Source organism: Nyctereutes procyonoides, unplaced genomic scaffold (genome assembly GCF_905146905.1).
Source record: "Nyctereutes procyonoides isolate TBG_1078 unplaced genomic scaffold, NYPRO_anot_genome, whole genome shotgun sequence".
NCBI lineage: Eukaryota > Metazoa > Chordata > Mammalia > Carnivora > Canidae > Nyctereutes > Nyctereutes procyonoides.
The window spans coordinates 54,097,027-54,117,398 of record NW_026575047.1 but is presented as its reverse complement, the minus strand read 5'-3'; the positions used below and the strand labels follow the sequence as shown (position 1 = coordinate 54,117,398).

General features: G+C 43.3%; 1 protein-coding gene across 2 annotated transcripts in view; it reads left to right on the top strand.

Moving 5' to 3' along the window:
- MTMR10 (myotubularin related protein 10) overlaps positions 1 to 20,057 on the top strand; it is a 58,853-nt gene extending 38,796 nt beyond the window's left edge. For both annotated transcript variants that reach the window (XM_055325991.1, XM_055325993.1), the window contains exons 8-16: positions 989 to 1,076; positions 1,167 to 1,255; positions 3,580 to 3,710; positions 4,880 to 4,949; positions 5,798 to 5,868; positions 8,190 to 8,359; positions 9,451 to 9,621; positions 16,228 to 16,410; positions 16,998 to 20,057. In XM_055325991.1, coding sequence (XP_055181966.1) covers positions 989 to 1,076; positions 1,167 to 1,255; positions 3,580 to 3,710; positions 4,880 to 4,949; positions 5,798 to 5,868; positions 8,190 to 8,359; positions 9,451 to 9,621; positions 16,228 to 16,410; positions 16,998 to 17,591 — 1,567 coding nt within the window. In that variant the 3' untranslated portion in view covers positions 17,592 to 20,057. The remainder of the gene's footprint in view (positions 1 to 988; positions 1,077 to 1,166; positions 1,256 to 3,579; positions 3,711 to 4,879; positions 4,950 to 5,797; positions 5,869 to 8,189; positions 8,360 to 9,450; positions 9,622 to 16,227; positions 16,411 to 16,997) is intronic.
- Positions 20,058 to 20,372: the final 315 nt, after the last annotated feature.

Here is a 20,372-nt window from a genome sequence, read left to right as displayed (position 1 = left end):
GCTCTCTGATAGCTTTTAAGTTATGGTGAATGGAATATTTGTTTTGAATAGCACATTCATGAATATTTTAAAGATAAAGGGAAGAAGAGAGAAAGGAGGCTGTCTTACAGCAAGTGAGCCTGTCCACTTGGAATTGCTGTCCAGGCAGTATCCTAGAGTCTGGGTGTCTTTTGGGGATGAGAACAGTTAGAAGAGAGAGGGAGGAGCTAAAACTTCTTAGCAGACTTGTGGGTTGGGTTTGGTTTTATCTTGTGTGCCTTGTGTCCTTAGCCATAGAGAATACAGGTGGATATGTTTTTCAGAAACTGAATACATGTTGATAAATTAATCATTTTGGAGACCATTTCATACATCTCCTTTGTATATTTTCTCCTGCCATAAACATAAGTTGTGTTAATTAACCACATCACACATGTTTTAGAAGGAGATACCTAGGGCCCGCCTTGTCTTCCATGGTGCCTACCATGTGGTCACCAAGTAGGGTACGAATTAAATGAAGATAAACATGTTTAATTCTAATATGGGGGGCAGCCTGGGTGGCTCAGCGGTTTAATGCTGCCTTTGGTCCAGGGCATGATCCTGGAGACCTGGGATCAAGTCCCACGTCGTGCTCCCTGTGTGGAGCCTGCTTCTCCCTCTGCCTGTGTCTCTGCCTCTCTCTCTCTCTCTTTCTCTCTCTCTCATGAATAAATAAATGAAATCTTTAAAAAAAATTATATATGGGGGTAGCCCTGGTGGCGCAGCGGTTTAGTGCCACCTGCAGCCCAAGGTATGATCCTGGAGACCGGGGATCGAGTCCCACATCAGGCTCCTTGCATAGCATGGAGCCTGCTTCTCCCTCTGCCTGTGTCTCTGCATCTCTGTGTGTGTGTGTGTGTGTGTGTCTCTCATGAATAAATAAATAAAATCTTCTAAAAAAATTATATATGGGATCTGCACCTGCCTAAACCAGAGGACTCTTATGTTAGGTTTGCTTTTTCCTCCCCAGCCTTCCAGAATACTTTGTAGTACCAAGTTCTTTAGCAGACCAAGATCTGAAGATCTTCTCCCATTCTTTTGTTGGAAGAAGGATGCCAGTAAGTGATGTCTGTTGGATTTCATTCAAACCTATGTCTTTTTTTTTTTTTTTTCTACTCAGTTAAGTAAAGGCTCTGCTTCCCTCCTAGCTCTGGTGCTGGAGTCACTCTAATGGCAGTGCTCTTGTGCGAATGGCCCTCATAAAAGATGTGCTACAACAGAGGAAAATTGACCAGAGGTAATCAGGAAATGGTCATTGTTACTTTGGACATTTTTAGTTATCATAAATGAGTACAGTAAACTCCTGACTACTTGAAAATACTTGGAAAATGGCAGAGTTTTATTAATTAGCACCATATATTCTATGCAAGAATTACTGTTTTGAAAAAAATGCATAAAATTAATATTTAAGTTGTATTAAATATAGTTTTAACTCTTTTGGCTTTTAAGACACTAAAAGATCTTAAGTTGTTCATGTCTTGCTATAACAGTGTCATCTCATCATACTTCCAAAGTGCATTGATTTCCAGTTGAGATACTTCCGGATAAATCAAACTTTTCTTATAGTTCAGAGTGTGTTAGGTCTGCAGAGTCACAGTAGCTTAGATGATTAGCTTCCACAAACAAGTTTGGCATCATCTGCTGAAGTCACCAGTAATCTCTATGTTGTTCAAGCAGTAGACATTCATCAGTTGGTGGGCATCACTACTGATCTGTCTCTCACTAAAGCCTTTTGAGTCCCAGGCTCCTGCTCCTTTCACTCTCCTGAAGCCCCTCTTTCTCACCTGTACTCTATGTGTTTTGCAACCCTGGTTCTTGGCAATCTGTCCACTGCTTCTGCCCATTCTGTATTTCCATCCTAGAGAAGTTCTGTGGCTGTGGATTTAGTGACCATCAGATTTATATCTCTGATGTGACATCTTCTGTGTGGAAATCTCAAAGTCCCTTTCATTATGTTCAAAGCCAGACTCCAATATATGGGCACCACACCCTCTCCCAGCCTGCTCCAGAAACCCATGAGTCACCCTGGATGTATTCTCTCTCTTGCTTCCTTACCCACATTCAGTCCATCATCAAATTCTATCATATACTCTTTAGAAATCTTACAAACCTGTGTGTGTCCACTCCAGCTATCTCCCCTCTGAGCCCAGTGTGTTGTCAGGCACCCTCATTTCTTCCTCTAGTGTCTCAGCCAGTACCATGCCTGCTGCTCTAGGCCTCGGCCCCATGTACTTTGCCTGGGCTTTCCCATCTCCTGCCGTTTGCCAGTGCTCTTCGCTTTTGGGTTGCCTTTCTTCATGCTTATCCTTGAGCACTCTCTACCCCACCCACTCAGTACTTACTCATTCTTTGTATCTCAGTTCGAACATCACTTCCTGAAGATGAGCTTTCCCTTACCTCCTCAATTAGATCAGTACTCAAGTTATATGTTCTCCTTGGCTCTCTCAGTTTTCTTCATAACTCTTACCTCAGTTTTTAATTGTAGATGTGTGTTAGCTTGGTTATTGCCTGTCTTTGCTATTAGGCTGTAAACTTATGAGCTGAAGGAACTAGATTTGCACACCGTTATACATTCAGCACTCAGGAAATAACTGTCATATTGGAAATTTATTCAGTACTTAATTAAATAAATGAAGAACAAGGGAACAGATCTTAGAAACCCAGCTCAGAGAGCCTCAGATTGTGTATCACACTCTGTTATTGGTACAGCCAAATCTTAGGTTGGTTTCCACACTACCATATGTAAGAAAGCTATGTTTGCTGAAGCAAATAAACGTCAAGTGACGTGACCCTCACATGACCCTTCAGTTTTCTGCAAAGGAGGGTGACTGCCTTCAGATCATCTCTGATGGATTTTTTACTTCAGTCGTGTTGAAGATGACCTGTCTGTCCTGTCATGCTCCAAGGCTGCTGTTGACTGCCATGTCTGCTGGTCAAGTGCTTAGGGAGGGGTACTGCTATTAGAGGGGAGCCTACAGAACTTTGGGAAGAGAGTTCATTTTGAACCCTTAGAGCCAGTAGTACTTTTAATCTTTGAATTTTACTAAGCTGTGAATTGTTTTAATTCCTTTGTTTTTCCAGTTGTCCCACCCTTCATAAGTAAGACAGATTCTCTTTGTTGTCCAAGCTCTCTCCACCCATTTCTCCTTAGACACATCAGCTCAGTCCCACTGGTCTTCTCTAGGTTTCTCCACAGCTGAGCTTGTGTCCAGCACAGGACCTTTGCCTCTACTGTCCCTCTGCCTGGAACACTTTCCCTCACATTTTGTGTGACTCCGGGTCCTTTGGGTTTTGGCTTCAGTATCGTTTTCACAGAAAAGCCTTTCTGACCACATGCCTTGAACTAGCCTGCATTCACTGGATGATGCCACCTGTTGCCTTTACAGCCTGTTACTTTCTCATTTACCCTCCTGTCACCAAGCACAGAAGCCCATTGAGAGCAGAGGCTCCTCCTGTCTATGTCCGTCTATCTCCAGCTCTTAGAGTAGTGCCTTAGCTCATAATAGGTCTTCAAAAAATGTGTGGCATGAATGAATGACTCAAGGATTTTGTCTTTATTAGGATCTGTAATGCAATAACTAAAAGTCATCCACAGAGAAGTGATGTTTACAAATCAGATTTGGATAAGACCTTGCCCAATATCCAAGAAATACAGGCGGCTTTTGTAAAACTCAAGCAACTATGCGTTAATGGTAATTTCATTTTTTGGTGTGTATACGTATATATGTATATAGTGAATGAGGGATACAACATTGCATGAGGTATGTCAGAAAAAGCAATATTCCTTGAAAATATAAAAATAAATATATAAGTAGGGGCTCATTGAAATATTTGTACAAATTATTGTATGACAAAATTGGAAGCTCTTAGAAAATGAAGTTTAAACTGCTTCTTGTTTTGGAGGAAAGAAAATAAATCAATGAAATCACTTTCAAATCGTGGATTGTTATGGTAGGGTACTTTTGTAAAAGTGCCAAGGAGAACAGCGAGCTACCTTACAGACAAACATACTAAAATTCTAATGTATACAGTTACATTTTTGAGACACAGGACTTGACATGGATTTCAGACAGAGCCATGTTGTAATCTGTGCAGCCTTGGAGTTCTAATATGTGTGTTTGAGCAGGTGCTTCTCAATTGCTTTCATTGTGCACCAGGGTGGGAAGGGGTGACTCACATGAAAGGATCATTTTGGCGTGAAGTGAGTCGTCCCTGAAGGGTGCCCAGAGAAAGCCCCTAGTTACCTGAGAGCCAGGAGAGGCAGCCATTGTGGCACTGGATGGGCGCTTGCCTGGAAGGAGAGATGAGGAGGGGGGTGGTGTATACAATGACATGAATGTTTATCAGCCATCTGGTAAGTGGAATGTAACTAAACCTGGAGTTGGTGAGGTGAGAGACATCTTGAGACAGGCCAGGCAGACTGGGGAGGGCAGTACAGGCCTTTCCCTGCTCACAGAATCCAGAGAAGCAGGGAGGGCAGGGCTTGGAGGCAGGAAGCTGGGGTGTGGGGGGAAGAGGCGCCAGAATCCAGACATGGGCTGACCTAGAAGGTGGGAACCACCAGCTCTTAGGAGGCAGAGGTGCTGAGACTTTCCAGGATTTCCCTGAAAGCCACAGTGAAGGAAACAGAGGCCCAGGGGAATGCCTTGTTTTGTGTTTTTTAGAATTGTAACGCATCCTTTAAATGTTCATATTATTAAATGAAAGTGCACAATGCTTTCTTAAAGCCAATTTTTAAATATTAAAAATTGTGACGTGTATCACTTAACTCTTATTGATCATGTAAAATTGTTTAAAAAGCCTAAATGTGTGTATACATATGTTTGTGTGTGTGTATATATAATTGCCGTATTTATTGCAGAGCCTTTTGAAGAAACTGAAGAAAAATGGTTATCTTCACTGGAAAATACTCGGTGGTTAGAATATGTAAGGTTTGTACAAACACTTTCCCTTTTTTTTTTTTTTTTGAAATAAGTACAGACTCACAAGAGGTACAAAAACATTAGAGCACTCCATGTACTCCTCACCCAGCTTTCCCCAAGTGGTAACATTTTCCCTAACCAGAATACTGTCTCAAAACCAAGTGGTGCAATATATGGGCCTTATTTAGATGTCACCCATTTATACATGTTTTGGGGTCTGTGTGTGTGTGTGTGTGTGTGTTTCTCTGCATTTTTATTGCACATAGAGGTCTGTGCAGCTACCACCACAGTCCTCATATAGAACTCCATCACCACAAAGCCCTTCATGCTGCCCCTTCAGAGTTGCATTCCTATCCCTGTCCCGTGGCAGCCGCTGATCTTGTCTCCATCTCCGTATTTTGTGATTTCAAGAATGTTATGTAAATCAACCCCCTTTTATAAAAGGGTTAATTTCCTTGATATAAAAATCAAAATGTACTCTGAATCATGTAAATACTAATGAAATTCATAAAGACCATTAAGAATATAGGGAAAGATTAGATGTGTTTGACTTCAAGTACTTTTTTTTTTTAAGATTTTTTATTTATTCCTGAGAGACACAGAGAGAGAGAGAGAGAGACACACACACACACACACACACACACACACACACACACACACATAGGTGGAGGGAGAAGCAGGCTCCCTCTGGGGAGCCCAATGCAGAACTTGATCCCAGACCCCGGGATCTTGACCAGAGCCAAAGGCAGACAGACGTTCAACCAATGAACCACCCAGGTGCCCTGACTTCAAGTACTTTTAAAGGAATATTTATAGAAGTCTGATTTTTAACAGTATTTTCCCCTTTGTCTTTTCAGGGCATTCCTTAAACATTCAGCAGAACTTGTGTACATACTAGAAAGCCGGCATCTGTCTGTAGTGCTACAAGGTAATTCATTACTGAAAACACTGGTCACCATGCCAGTCAGCTTGGTGACTTGATGCAAGTAAATCACATTACCCCTAGCTGTCTCTTTCGACAGCACCACCAGACCCACTACAGATTCCACACATAGGTAGAGGAGAACAGTGGCACAGCAACTGCAGGTAGAAGATTAGAAAGGAGTCCAGTTTTCTGCTCTGTGTTAAGTCTTCCCTCCTATAGCATGTGTTAAATCTTCCCTCCTATAGCATGAGGGTGTCACAGTTACTATTGGAGTCATAGAAAGTGTTCATCTTGGCAGAGCATCCTCTTGCTCTAATTTTGCTACATTTCAAATTCATACAAATTTTAGTTTAAATGCCTCTGGATCCTGCTAAATTGGACTCTAAAGAAAGAGCTTGGTGTCAAGAAATTGACTAAACTGAGTAGCCAATAATGTGAATTTTGTCTAATGTTAAGGATGAGTAAAGTGCTATATAAAAATGTTTCAGTTAAGCAAAGGATAGTTGAATGTGAAATAATAACTTTACAGCTAAGAGAATTTTTAAGCTTATGGACAAAGCTTCATAAACCATGAACTACCTTATTTTATGATATATTCACATTGCATAGTTTATGAATATGTTATGGTACTAAAGCTTACAAAAATTTTTACTGTCAAATTTAACTGACTTTAACAAAGTAAAGATATTTAGAACTTTTAGGGGGGAGAAAAAGAATAGTAATGCACTATTTTAAGTAATCCTTAACTGATGCAATCAGAGTTATTTAATTCACAAGTGCATGCAGAGTCCAGCAACCCAGTAATCTCTCCTCTCAACCAGTGGGTGTTCTCACCCTACCTTGCAAAATCCTACCTAGCACATGTCTTGATGCGTTTGTTATAATACAAAAGGCTTAGATAGTGAGCCTGTGTTTTACTAACACTTTTCTTTAGAACGTGTTTTTGAAACAGTTTATTGAGGTATGATTTACATATTATAAAATTCACCCATTCTGAGTGTGGAAATCAGTAATTTTAGTCAATATACAGAACACAGAGTTCAGAGTCCAGTTGTAGAGAATTTTTATCACACCAGAAAGATTGCTTGTGTCCCAACCCCAGACAACCACTAATCTACTTTCTGTTTCTGTAGATTTGCTCATTCTGGATGTCTCATAAACAGTCATGTAATATGTGATCTATTGCCTCCTGCTTCGTTCATTTAACATGCATGTTTTTGAGGTTCATTCATGTAGCATCTATCAGCCATTTGTTTCTTTTTCATTTCTAAATAGTATTCTTTTGTAAATACCACATTTTATTTATACATTTACCTCTTGATGGACATTGGGTGTCTTCCATTCTGTGGCTATTATGAATTACGCTGCTGTGAATGTTCATATAAAAGTCTCCATGGGGACATATGTACATATTTTTTTGTGAGTAGATACTTAGATGTGGAATTGCTCAGTTATAGGAGTTACCATTGTTAAAGAATGATATTGGTTGCAGATCTTCATAGATTCCTCTTATCAGGTTGAAGTACCCTTCTGTATTCTTATTTTGCTGAGAGTTTACATCCAGAATGAACTTTGGATTTTTTTTTTTAATTTAAATTCAGCTTGACAAAATATATTGAATTTTGGATTTTTATCACACAGATGATTTTTATGTATCTAATGAGTTAAGTTATTTTTATCATTTATTTATACGAAGTGTTACTTTAGTTGATTGTCAGAAGTTAAGCCTACCTTGCTTTCCTAGAATAAATTCTTGTATTCATGAGATAAGCTGATTTGCTCCTATTTTGTTGATGATTCTACAGTCTTAATTATAAGGGATACTGGTGGACTTTTTTCCTGATTTCTTTGGCTGGCTTTGATACCAGGATATTACTGGCATTATGGAAAAGGACACCAGCTGTAAAAGATGGAATGAAAATGTCTGCCACCTTTTTGGATGACAGTGGACAATCCTGTTCCGTTCATTCACTTCTTAGTCACCATGTGGAATTGCCAGTGGAAAGATTACATTATATTTAATATTCTTAGGAAGCAGAATGGACTCTTGAAAGATTTCCACCACAAACCACTGAAATATAAAGTGTGAGGGCTGTGCTCTATTACCTGCAAAATATTCATATATAAAAGATTATCCCCCACAAAACACTACTTGATCTGTAAGTCTATAATTTAAAGTTGCTGGAATCCAGTGAACTTTTCCAACATAGATTATTTTGAAGGCAGCTTAGGTAGAGAGTACTGTATTAACCACTTTATCTTTTCTTCCCTTTCTCTCAGCATTTTTCTATATAATAGTCATTTTCTTTCCATTTTCTTGACAGAGGAGGAGGGAAGAGACTTGAGCTGTATTGTAGCTTCTCTTGTTCAAGTGATGCTGGATCCCCATTTTAGGACAATTACGGGATTTCAGAGTCTGATCCAGAAGGAGTGGGTCATGGCCGGATATCAGTTCCTAGACAGATGCAACCACTTAAAGAGATCTGAGAAAGAGGTAACAGAATTGTAATGCTCATTGTGAGTCATTTAAGTGTGCACAAGATAAAATTCATGTCACCTTGTGAAGAGGTGTTCTGTCTAAAGAGATGAAGAGGCTTTTTAAATATTGCATTTGGTACCTCTTAGCATTCCTTAGTCCAAAACTAATGATGGATTAGCATCCAAATTGATACACTTATGAAGATTATTATAAGTAAATAGCTAAAAATTCCAAAAAAAATTGTCTGTTGCATTTCTTCAAGTTGAAAAGTACTTGAAAAAATGCTGTATTTCTTCTGCAAAGCAGATAACAAGCACATTAGGTATTTTGAAAAATCAGTTTTGGAATACCATGTTTTCTTAAAATGGGGCACGTGTATAAGAATGGAAAGTTGGAGAAGAACACCTTCATAACAGCTTTGGGCATAGTGTCTGCCTTGGGTGCAGAAGTAAACTGGGAACAGCCTATAGGCATCTCACAGATGTACTTGTTGCAGAGAGCACAGTCCGACTCATGGGTCTCAGGTTTAACAACAAACTGCACCATCTGAGGAAATCTCAGTTGTGACCACTTCACTTTTAAATTGCTGGGACGCCAAGATAGAATAGTTGTCATCAGCTGCTGTACTTGGGGATCCACCACGTGACCTAGAGGCTAATGACAACTGGTTTCTGAAACTCTGAGTTGTTTTCCCAGATGTCAAGCCTGCACGGTCTACCAAAAGCAAATCACATAAATTGTTTTCTGGTTTGGGGTGTTTTTTTCTTTTTTTCAGTGTTCTAAATAATTATTTCCAACATAGGTTTAATCACATATTTTTGTGTCCCCCATTCATATAGTGACACCTGCCTGTTTACTTTGCCGTTTCAACATACATGCTTCTTAGGCAAATGAGGGCTGTGATGTTAATGGCAGTTGAACATACTTCTAAGCTTTAACAGAGGCCATGGTGACCTGTCCACATATCCTTGGCTCAGCTTCAGAGCCAAGTGTTTTAGGCTGAAATGTTTTCTTAGTAATCTTAACATGAGCCCTAAATTTGGAAATAAATGGGAATAACCAAAGGACAACATTAAATAATCCCATTTTCCATTTGTGTCTGCCAGTCTCCTTTATTTTTGCTGTTCTTGGATGCCACGTGGCAGCTGCTAGAACAGTACCCAGCGGCCTTCGAGTTCTCAGAGACATACTTGGCAGTGCTGTACGACAGCACCCGCATTTCCCTGTTCGGCACCTTCCTGTTCAACTCCCCTCACCAGCGGGTGAAACAAAGCACGGTAAGTAGGATGGTGGCAACAGTGACTTCTCTGCCTTGTGCAGCTTTATGGAAATAGAAGTGAAGTACAGTTGGCTGCATAGTTAAAATATGTAAATTAAAACTGTCTTAGCTACCATTTTAAGCTGCAATTTCTGAATGAATTATTTAAAGGCATATAAAAACTAGGACCCTGTTTCATTTTTATGAGTATTTTAGGTATGTTTCTCTAATGTACATTGTTCACAATAATACACCAGTTTTTAGGGACACCTGGCTGAGTGGGTAGAGCACACAACTTAATCTCAGGGTCATGAGTTCAGGCTCCTTATTGGGTGTGGACCTATTTAAAAAAAGAAAACATGATACATAACAAAAAAAATTAACCAGTTTTTAAAGATATAAATTATTTTAACCACCTTAAATGTGTTTTCACATTTGGGGTGTCTGGATGGGTAATTGAAAATGTCCTGCTAGAGGACTTTTATTTCTTAGAAAAACAGTTGTACAAAGCGAGATTATTTTCTTCAAGGGTCCTGTGGAGAAGGACTGTCAGAGAGCAAGGGTAGTCATGGTGCTAGGCTGAGATTCTCAGTGGGTGCTGGACTGCCAGATAATGTCCCACCTGTCACACAGCAGTCCCTTTGGGGTAGGATTATCCATTTCTAGTCACAATTCAATGATCTAGAAGGAAGAATCATAACTAAGGAGAGTCTCAAGCCAAACTTGAGACTAACTTCTGATTGCCGCTGGTACAGCCTTCCGAAACCACAGGTTCTGGCTGGCTCACCCACATTTAAACCAACAATGAGAATAGCAGATAAATGCTGCAGCAATCATTGGAGAAATAAGAGCAGCTCCTGTGGGCCTCTAGGAAGACTTTCTAAGAGGGTTGCCTTCACAGTGAGCTGTGGGGTCCTTAGCCTTGGCAGTATGGCCCTCATCCAGGCGATGTGGCCTGATATAATGTGAATCCTGCCCAGGGTTGGAAGAATGGTGAGCCCAGGTTCCCCATCTGTAAAAACGGATCCACCAAACTAACAGTACTACTTTTGGCTTCATTCTGTGAATTGAAAACATTTTGTAAACTGTGAAGCATTATGCTTCACTATTTCCTAAAGAAATGAATTATTCCGGATGTGGATGTGAAAGACAAAGTGCACTGGACATGTAAGGAGATGACTTTATCAATGAGGAACCTCCCAAAGCAAAGGAGAGGGGATCCGGGGGCTTGGTTATGAGAGGGAGCAGGCAGGAGAGGGAGGTAGAACAGGTCTTGCCTGCTTCTCTCCAGGGGCTCAGGGTGAGAGAAGTGCAACACTGTCATAGGGTATTTATTTCGGATTGGAGAGTTCGGGAGAGAGATCTTCATAAAATAATTTCTCTGCTTCCCTAGAAGAACGTGACCTATCTCAGTCCTGCACTGACACCAATTCTGGGCTTGGGCTCTGGAGGTGTGGGCACCTGTTTGTTCCTAAACTAAATGGTCTCTGAGATGCTCCTTTTCATTTCTCGTTCACGGACCATCATCAGTTTGGTACCTCTCACTGTGCTGCGGGCTGGGCTGCATGTGGTGGTGTTTGCCTGTCTTTTCACTGCCCTGAGAGCACACCCATGCACATACACACACACACACACACACCACTGGAGCCTTCAAAATGTTCACAAGGCGAGGAAATCAAATAGCCTTGTTAGACACAAAGCATGAGATGTAAAATGCCAGTACATTGGTCTGGAGGTGCCAGTGACCGCAGTACCTCGGGTGGGTGCTGCGGGAGGTCTCTGTGGAGCACGAGCTGGCCCCCTGGATGCACTCTCTCCTCCCCCTCCTTCTCGGCTGGATTCTGGATGTGCCGACATAGGTTTACAAATAGATTTCTATGCAGGAATAGAAGTTAAATATTTTTTTAAAGTATATCATCTGTTTTCCCTGGTCTGTGGTCCAGTGCTGTATTTTGTTAACTGGACGTTTTTCAAAAGCTTTTTCTGGCAAGTCCTAACATGGATCCTTCCCTCCCTCAGTGCTTCACATTTATGATTTATGCAATAGCCAGACTGGAGGCCGGGAGCACCACCTCTGCCCTCCCTGGGAAACTGTTGACTTAAGGTCCTGATTTTTAGCACGACCCCACTGTTCTCAGTCGCTTCCACAAAGACATTTCCTTTTTTTTTTTTTTTCCATTCTGAGGCCGCCTTAGATGCTCATAGTCAGGTACTGTTTATAGAAAATCTAATTTTCACCTTGGAGATATTTTTAGTTTTCACATTAAAAAGAAAAGACAACTGATTTCTATATATTTTCCTAAGGGCCATTAAAGCAGGTTGGGGTTTATGTTTTACTAGATTTCAGCCCTTTTTTTTTTTTTAAGATTTTATTTATTTATTCATGAGAGACACAGAGGTTGTAGGTGTCCTTCTGTCTAAAATGAGTCTCTCGTAGACAGCAAATAGATGGGTCCTGCTTTTTTATCCAGTCTGAAACCCTGCGCCTTTTGATGGGGTCATTAAGCCCATTCACGTTCAGAGTTACTATTGACAGATATGAGTTTAGTGTCACCATGATATCTATTCAGTCCTTGTTTTTGTGGATTGTTCCACTGAACTTCTTCTTAAAGGGGAATTTTAAGAGTCCCCCTTAAAATTTCTTGCAGAGCTGGTTTGGAGGTCACATATTCTTTCAGTTCCTGCCTGTCTTGGAAGCTCTTTATCTCTCCTTCCATTCTGAATGAGAGCCTTGCTGGATAAAGTATTCTTGGTTGCATGTTCTTCTCATTTAGGATCCTGAATATATCCTGCCAGCCCTTTCTGGCCTGCCACGTCTCTGTGGAGAGGTCTGCTCTTACCCTAATACTCCTCCCCATGAAAGTCAGGGACTTCTTGTCTCTTGCTGCTTTAAGGATCTTCTCTTTATCTTTGGAACTTGCAAGCTTCACTATTAAATGTCGAGGTGTTGAACAGTTTTTATTGATTTTAGGGGGGGGGGGATCTCTGTATTTCCTGGATCTGAATGCCTGTTTCCCTTCCCAGATTAGGAAAGTTCTCAGCTAGGATTTGTTCAAATACATATATTCTGGCCCTCTGGCCCTTTCGGCACCCTCGGGAACCCCAATTAAACGTAGGTTTTTCTTCCTCAGGCTGTCGTTTATTTCCCTTAATTTGTCTTCATGGTCTTTTAATTGTCTCTTTTTTCCTCAGTTTCCCTCTTTGCCATCAACTTGTCTTCTATGTCACTTACTCGTTCTTCCATCTCGTTAACGCTCGTCGTTAGGACTTCTAGTTTGGATTGCATCTCATTCAATTGATTTTTAATTTCTGCCTGATTGGATCTAAATTCTGCAGTCATGAAGTCTCTTGAGTCCTTTATGCTTTTTTCTAGAGCCACCAGTAGCTGTATAATAGTGCTTCCGAATTGGCTTTCTGACATTGAATTGTAATCCAGATTTTGTAACTCTGTGGGAGAGAGGACTGTTTCTGAGTCTTTCTTTTGAGGTGAGGTTTTCCTTCTAGTCATTTTGCTCAGTGCAGAGTGGCCAAAAACAAGTTGTATTGGGAAAAGGAGAAAGAGAGAAGGAAAGAAAAGAGAAAAAAAAAAGAAAAAGAAGAAAAAAGAAGAAAAAGAGAAAGAAAAAGAAAGAAAGGTGAAAAAAAGGGGGTGGGGGAAGCAATCAGAAATCAAAAAGAAGAAAAACAAAAAAAACCACGGGGGAGTATCTTCTGATTCTGTATACTTTAAGTCCCTTGACTTCCCCTGGAACTTGTCCGTCCAGCTGGTCTTCTGGGGGAGGGGCCTGTTGTGCTGATTTTCAGGTGTTAGCACTTGGGGGAGCTGCTCTGCCCCTGCCTGGTGCAGGGCTCAGTGGGGGTTGTTTACCCCGTGAGGCCCCAGGAGGAACAGCCACAGTGGCTATGGCAGCTCTGGAAGCCTGGACTCAGCTCCGGCAGTAACTTCGGAGCTCTCTGCAGGGCCTGGAGGCCCCGGGGCGGGGCCGCTGATCTGCTCAGCTCCGGGCAGGAGCGTCCTTGCTGTCCTGGGCCCTCCCGGCCTCTGCCTGTCCCGGGGGGAGGACGGATCCTGGGCTGTGTCCCGGCGCCCTGTGCTCCGGAGCCTGCGCTGTTGGATTCGCGCTCCTGACCGCGCAGCCCTCTCCGCGGAGCCGCCGCCCGAGCCCCCCAGCTGCTCCCGGAGCCGCGCAGCCCCCTCCGCACGGAGCCTCTTCCTCTGCCCGAGCCGCCGCTGCCGAGCTGCTCCCGGAGCCGCGCAGCCTCCTCCGCAGAGCCGCGCCCGAGCCCCTCAGAGCTGCTCCCGGGTCAATGTGTGCGCTGCAGCCCTTAGGGAGCTCGGCGCTCTCCTCCTCTCGCTGCAGGTGTCTGTTAGTGTCCCAGGGAGCCCGAGGGCATCCCCGCCCTCCTGGGTCCTGCTCTAACCCCTGCGAGCGCCTTTCCGCCCGGGAAGGTTGGTGCAGCTCCTGCTCCTCCGGGACGGGGCTCTCCTGTCCTGGGGACACTCGCCCCGGCCCTAGCCCGGCTCCTCGCGGGGCCCCTCCCCCTCGGAGGCCTTTTGTTCCTTTATTTCTTTTTCCCCATCTTCCTACCTTGATAGAAGCGCGGACTCTTCTCACTGTAGCGTTCCAGCTGGTCTCTCTTTAAATCTCAGGCCGCATTCGTATATTTTCAGGATGACTTGAAGGTTATCTAGGTAATTTGGTGGGGACAGGTGATTTGGGGACCCTACTCTTCCGCCATCTTGCCCCTCCTCCGAGCGAGGCAGAGACACAGAGGGAGGCAGAGGGAGAAGCAGGCTCCTCGCAGGGAGCCTGATCCGGGGACTCAGTCCCAGGATCCCCATGATCATGACCTGAGCAGAAGGCAGATGCTCAACCACTGAGCCACCCAGGTGTCCCAGATGTCCCAGGCATTAGGTTTCAGCTCTTAACAATACTATTTTTTTTAAAGCAAATGTGTTGTTTCTACACGGATATATTTGATGAAATCTCAAATAACTAAAAAAGAATGTTTTTAGTATATTTAGTGCTTAATGAAAGTTGAGTTTTACTCATTTGAAATAGAAAATTTTGTAAATGCCCTGTGCTGTTAGATAGCTTACCGGTTTCCTCCTGGCCCCGAGCCAACATTGTGGCGTGGGTCACACCTGCTCACACTTGTGGTACAGAGCTGGCCTCCTGACTGCAGCAGTGCTTTTCTGATGATATTTACTCTCTGCTTTCTTTCTAACTTCCAAAGAAATTCTTGTGTTTTTGGAGAATACTGAAAGATATAGAGCAGAAAATAAGAATCCATCATCTCCCACCATCCAAAGATTCAGTATCTTGAGATATGTCCTCCAGAGAACTAGTAATCTGCATAAACTGTTGTGGTAGCCTGCTTTTGTCACTCATCCAAGACAAGGGTCCTTTCTTTTTTTTCTTTTGTAAAGATTTTATTGGGATCCCTGGGTGGCGCAGCGGTTTGGCGCCTGCCTTTGGCCCAGGGCGCGATCCTGGAGACCCGGGATCGAATCCCACGTCGGGCTCCCGGTGCATGGAGCCTGCTTCTCCCCCTGCCTGTGTCTTTGCCTCTCTCTCTCTCTCTCTGTATGACTATCATAAATAAATAAATAAATAAATAAATAAATAAATAAATAAATAAATAAATAAGTAAGTAAGTAAGTAAGTAAGTAAGTAAGTAAGTTTGTAAAGATTTTATTTATTTATTCCTGAGAGAGAGAGAGGCAGAGACATAGGCAGAGGGAGAAGCAGGCTCCATGCAGGAAGCCCGATGTGGGACTCGATCCTGGAACCTGGGGATCACGCCCTGAGCCAAAGGCAGACGCTCAACCACTGAGCCACCCAAATGTCCCCAAGGGTCCTTTCTCCACCTAAGTGCAGTTGCATTGTTTGAGATGATCCTCACCTCCTCCACACAGAAGTGGTGGGCTGTCACCCCACAGTGTCATGCCACTGGGTCACCAGGTCATGTGAACCCAGAGCAGGCTGGAGGTGGGCTGCGGGGAGCAGAAGGCCCAGCCACTGCATGGTCTTCGTGGCCTTGGCCAAACTTAGGACTGCAGGGAGGGGTGGATTCCCTCCTCCCTGCTTCTAGGCTGTGGTTCAGATTTTGAAGGCCACTGGAAAGCGACGGGTAGCTGTCCATTTAGAAAAACAGTCACACAGACAGTAGTAATTTCCTTCCAGAGACTATCTCACACATCCACTCACTGAGTTTTATCCCCAGCAGGTACTTGCGTAAAGTGCAGGATGGTGCACTCAAAAAGTAAACTGCTACAAGTACCAAAGCTACTGCAACATGCTTAAGACTCTATGGTATCATTTTTGTGAAGTTTCACTTCTAATAACATACTCATTGCTTGGAGGGCCCAGCTTCCTCAGCTTCCAGAAGAAAGTGCCCTCTGCTCGCTCATACTATGTGTGAGATGTCCCTCTTATCTGAGGTGCCAAGAACGTCTCTTCTCTCAAAGCAAAACATGCTGCTCTCTTGGGGGCTCAAGTTGCTCCAGTCCAGAAAATTCAGCTTAGGTAGTGATGAAGGGTTTGTCACAAAAAAGGAATATATGTGGGAAAATCTTTTATTTGGCACCTTTTCATAGATATCCAAATATTTTACTTTGCAGGAATTTGCTATCAGCAAAAATATCCAGTTGGGTGACGAAAAGGGTTTAAAATTTCCCTCAGTTTGGGACTGGTCTCTTCAGTTTACAGCAAAGGATCGCACTCTTTTCCATAACCCCTTGTACATTGGAAAGAGCACGCCCTGCGTCCAGAATGGTTCTGTGAAATCTTTCAAACGGACAAAGGTAAGTCACAAAAATGCACTGACAATTAAAATCTGGTATTTGCTCACACCTAACAGAAAGCGTATTTTCAGAACACCGAGTATTAAGAGCCAAGTCACTTCTCCTGACGACACTGCCCATGCAGATTTTGAGGGATCATTCCTTTTATAGCTGAAATGACCATGCCCCGACTTTGAGGCCCACAAAGCCTCTCAGCATCTAGGATTTAGCAGATAGCAACTCTGAGCCTAGGAGGCCCCATTCCTGAAACCCATCCACTTGCCTGTTCGTTCTAGAATGAGCCAGGTGTACAGTTTTTCCTAACCCAGGAGTCTTAGAAATTTGCATTTAAGCAAATTAACCAACAGGATATATCACTTCCCCAACCCCTGCAGCAAGGACTAATAGCCAGGGTCTGTCCCTAAAACCATGGAACCCCAGTGGAGGAGAACTGGGATGAGAATTACCGGGGAAGGAACAAGATGTTCCTGATGGCTGCTGTTCAGCCACTTTTTCATAGTCCTAGGTTTTTATTTGCCACTGCACCTTTCCTGTTTTTCCAAAAGGGGCAGCGCCAGGAAAATAATGCCAACCTCTCTCTTGCACAGAAAAGCTACAGTTCCACACTGAGAGGAATGCCAGGTTCCTTAAGGAATGGAATCATCAGTGACCCAGATTTGGTCCCAAGGAGAAATTCATTGATAGTAAAAGCGAAGCCTGACCCTCCGCCACCACCCACCAGCCAGGACCATGGTGCCGAGCAGTATTTTAGAGAATGGTTTTCCAAACCAGCTGACCTGCATGGCGTTATTCTGCCACATGTCTCGGGAACACATGTGAAGCTCTGGAAACTGTGCTATTTCCGCTGGGTGCCCGAGGCCCAGATCCACCTCGGGGGCTTCATCACCGCCTTCCACAAGCTCTCGCTGCTGGCCGACGAGGTGGACGCGCTCAGCAGGACGCTGCGGCAGCACCGGGCCGGGTCCCTGGATGCCGGCCACATGGGCCCGGACGAGAGCCGCATGTACTTCCGGGTCAGTGCTCACGCCACTCCGGGAACACCGGACTTCCTGTCGTCTGCTTTCCCATTTAGCCCTGTGGGCAACCTCTGTAGACGGAGCATCTCAGGAACGCCCTTGAGCAAGTTTTTAAGTGGGGCCAAGATCTGGTTATCTACTGAGACGCTAGCAAATGAGGACTGAGATGGACTTTTTAAACATGCTGAGGGAAGCCAGAAGCTTCTCTTACAATTGCTAACCTAGGCACTTGAGGCTCTAAGAATTTTCTATGTCAGATTAACAGTGGGAATTTGCACTAATATTTAAAAACATGTTGAATTCTGCTTCCTTTGCAGGTTTTCAAAAAGATAGGCAGCCCTCTTCTTTTTGATGACCTCTCTGTCCTCTCAGGGCTGCCTCAGCCTCGGGTGACCTGTAGGCGGACTTCCCACTCTTACTCCTATGAGCAGAGGAGCAGGCTTTGTCTGTGCCATTGATCCTGTCTGCAGCCACTTTCCCCTACCACCTGGTAAGGGTTACCTGAGCCTAGGTCACCACTGCACAGAGGCAGACAGGAAGAAAGTTAATGTTCAGTAGGCATTCCAGGAAACGCCCCACAGGCCTGGGTATTCCTGCAGGTTTCTGGTCACTTCGGTTCTGAGGTCCCTGAGCGGACAGTGATGGTAGATCACTTTGTTTAGGACCGTATATCACTGTGTTTTAAAATCACGAGTTTGCTTTTACCATTGTAGGGTTGACTAAAACGATATGCACTGTTGACTTTAGAAGCATTTGTTATAGAGGATGCCAACATAGAAGTGCCTTTGATGTTACTCTGAAGCCTGACACAGAGTTAAACACAATTCCAGTTTTTACAACAAAGTGTTACAAGCCTGGATATTGAAAACAGGCCTCCTGCCCCTGAGCTTCATACCAGGAGCCAGGAGTCTCGAAAAGTGCATTTCCTCCCATCTGAAGGTCAGCGAGGGCACAGTGGGCCTGTGGGCGGGTGGGTGTTGGTGTGAGGGCAGCAGGGGTGAGTGTGGATGGTGCTGAACCCACCCTGGAAAGTCAAGGTCTCCCTCAGAGGCATCTGGGTGCCCCCATCAGTATTGGCAGCAGGGTCACTGTTGCTGGCACCTCCCATTGGAAAGAACTGATGGGATTGTGAGGCATCGCCCTCCTTCTACCAACCAAGTTCCTGGTGGTGAGGTGTCACCAAGAGGGGAAAGAAAAGTGTACTCTCAAAATACTACCATTTGAATGTTCCCCGGTGGCATGAGCCAGAGCAGCACAGGGGGGTGGGTGTGCTTGGTCAAGCCGGTGGGACCCAAACCGGCCAGGGCTGTGCGGGCCAAGCTGAAGCTCCAAGGCCAAGGCCTCACTCAGCGCCTTGCCCTCTACTCCTCGCTCCTGCCCACACCCTAGGCCCTGTTTACAGGATGGAGGGGTTCAAATTGGGCTCTTAGAGTTTGTTAAACTGCCATCTTAAGCTTTAAAAAAAATTTTATAGTGAAGTGGCTAGTTTATCTTTTCTAAAACAAGTTTTTTCAAAGAAGTCTTTCACCTTTATGTGAAACAAATAGCTGTTTCTATTCAAATTACTTGCCTTTTTAGAATTCATGTCTCTGGACCTCAAGGGACAGAAGTTCTTATAAAATGTCTTAGGAAATTTGTCTTGTGGATAAGCACAGTGTTTTTGCCTAGAAAATAAGGGCTATTTCAATTTATATAAGTAAATAGCACTGTTGCCATTAAATATTTTATAGTCCTTGATTGGAAACCAGTCCCAATCCCCTTAAAATCCCACAGCATATCCTGCCGTAGAAGTGTAATAATTCTCCCTTTTTGATTAAGCTTCCTTTTTATTATTACAAATTACTCTAAATTGGGCTTGGAGGGGTTGTTGAGCATTTATTTCTTTATAATTATCTCTCCTCACACATTTATTTCAACTCCTTAACAATTTTCTTAATTTACAAATTTAAAAAAGATTAGGTACTATTAATACTGTTTCAAAACAAAATGTGCATATTTTTATATGATCAAATGTAGTAAAATAAGTTTTTAGTTTTATTTTTTCTGGACAGTTGTTCTATCATGATTATTGTGCCAGTTTTCGTGCATAATATGAAAAACAACTATAACAGTTTTAAGTTCTGGCCGTTATAAAGCTGCCTGGCACCTCTGCTGGCAGGACGTGGTGGCAACCGAAGTCCAACGTGTGGTTATGGACACCGCACGGAAGAGCGCTTCACACCTTTTGGCCCCACAGCCCTGCGAACAAGCCTGTGCCCACAGGATGCCACACAGGCACCAGACAGCCTGGGACTTTCTAGTACTGAATTTAAAGATGTACAGTGTGTTATTTTATGATGGAAACGGTTTTAAAACCAAAAATGTCTTAACTTTATTTAAGAAAAGTATATTAATTTGTGCTAACAGGGGATGAAAATTAGTCAACATACCTTCAACAAAACCTGCTTGCCGTAGCAGTAACCTCAAGTAGTTAGAACTTGATTTTCAGAGAAAACGAAAACCTTTGTGCCTAAAATTATGACTTGAGTTAAATAAAGTAGGATGAGCAGAAAAGACGAGAGATCTTGCTGTTCAACAGTGATGAATGTGAAGGAAATTTTGACTGCTAAATAAAATTTCCACAGAAATTGATTGTCGTAGTTGTCAATACGAAATCATGTACAGGAACATAGTGATTCAAGAAGCGAAAGCATTTTCTTCCAACTATAGTCATGTGTGTGTCATCCATTCAATCTTTTTGCCTGCTCTAAAGCAACAGCTAATGAGCAGTAACATTTTTGACGTGGCTTCAGAACTGGCTGCAGTTAAGACCATATGGGTATTAATGGACGGTGCCCTAACTTGTCCTTCCATTCAATAAATGACCAAGCTGGAGAGTAATATTCCCTAAGAACCTCTCAGAACTAGGCTGTGGGGAGGCTGGAGTCCCCGCCCGACTCCTGGTCC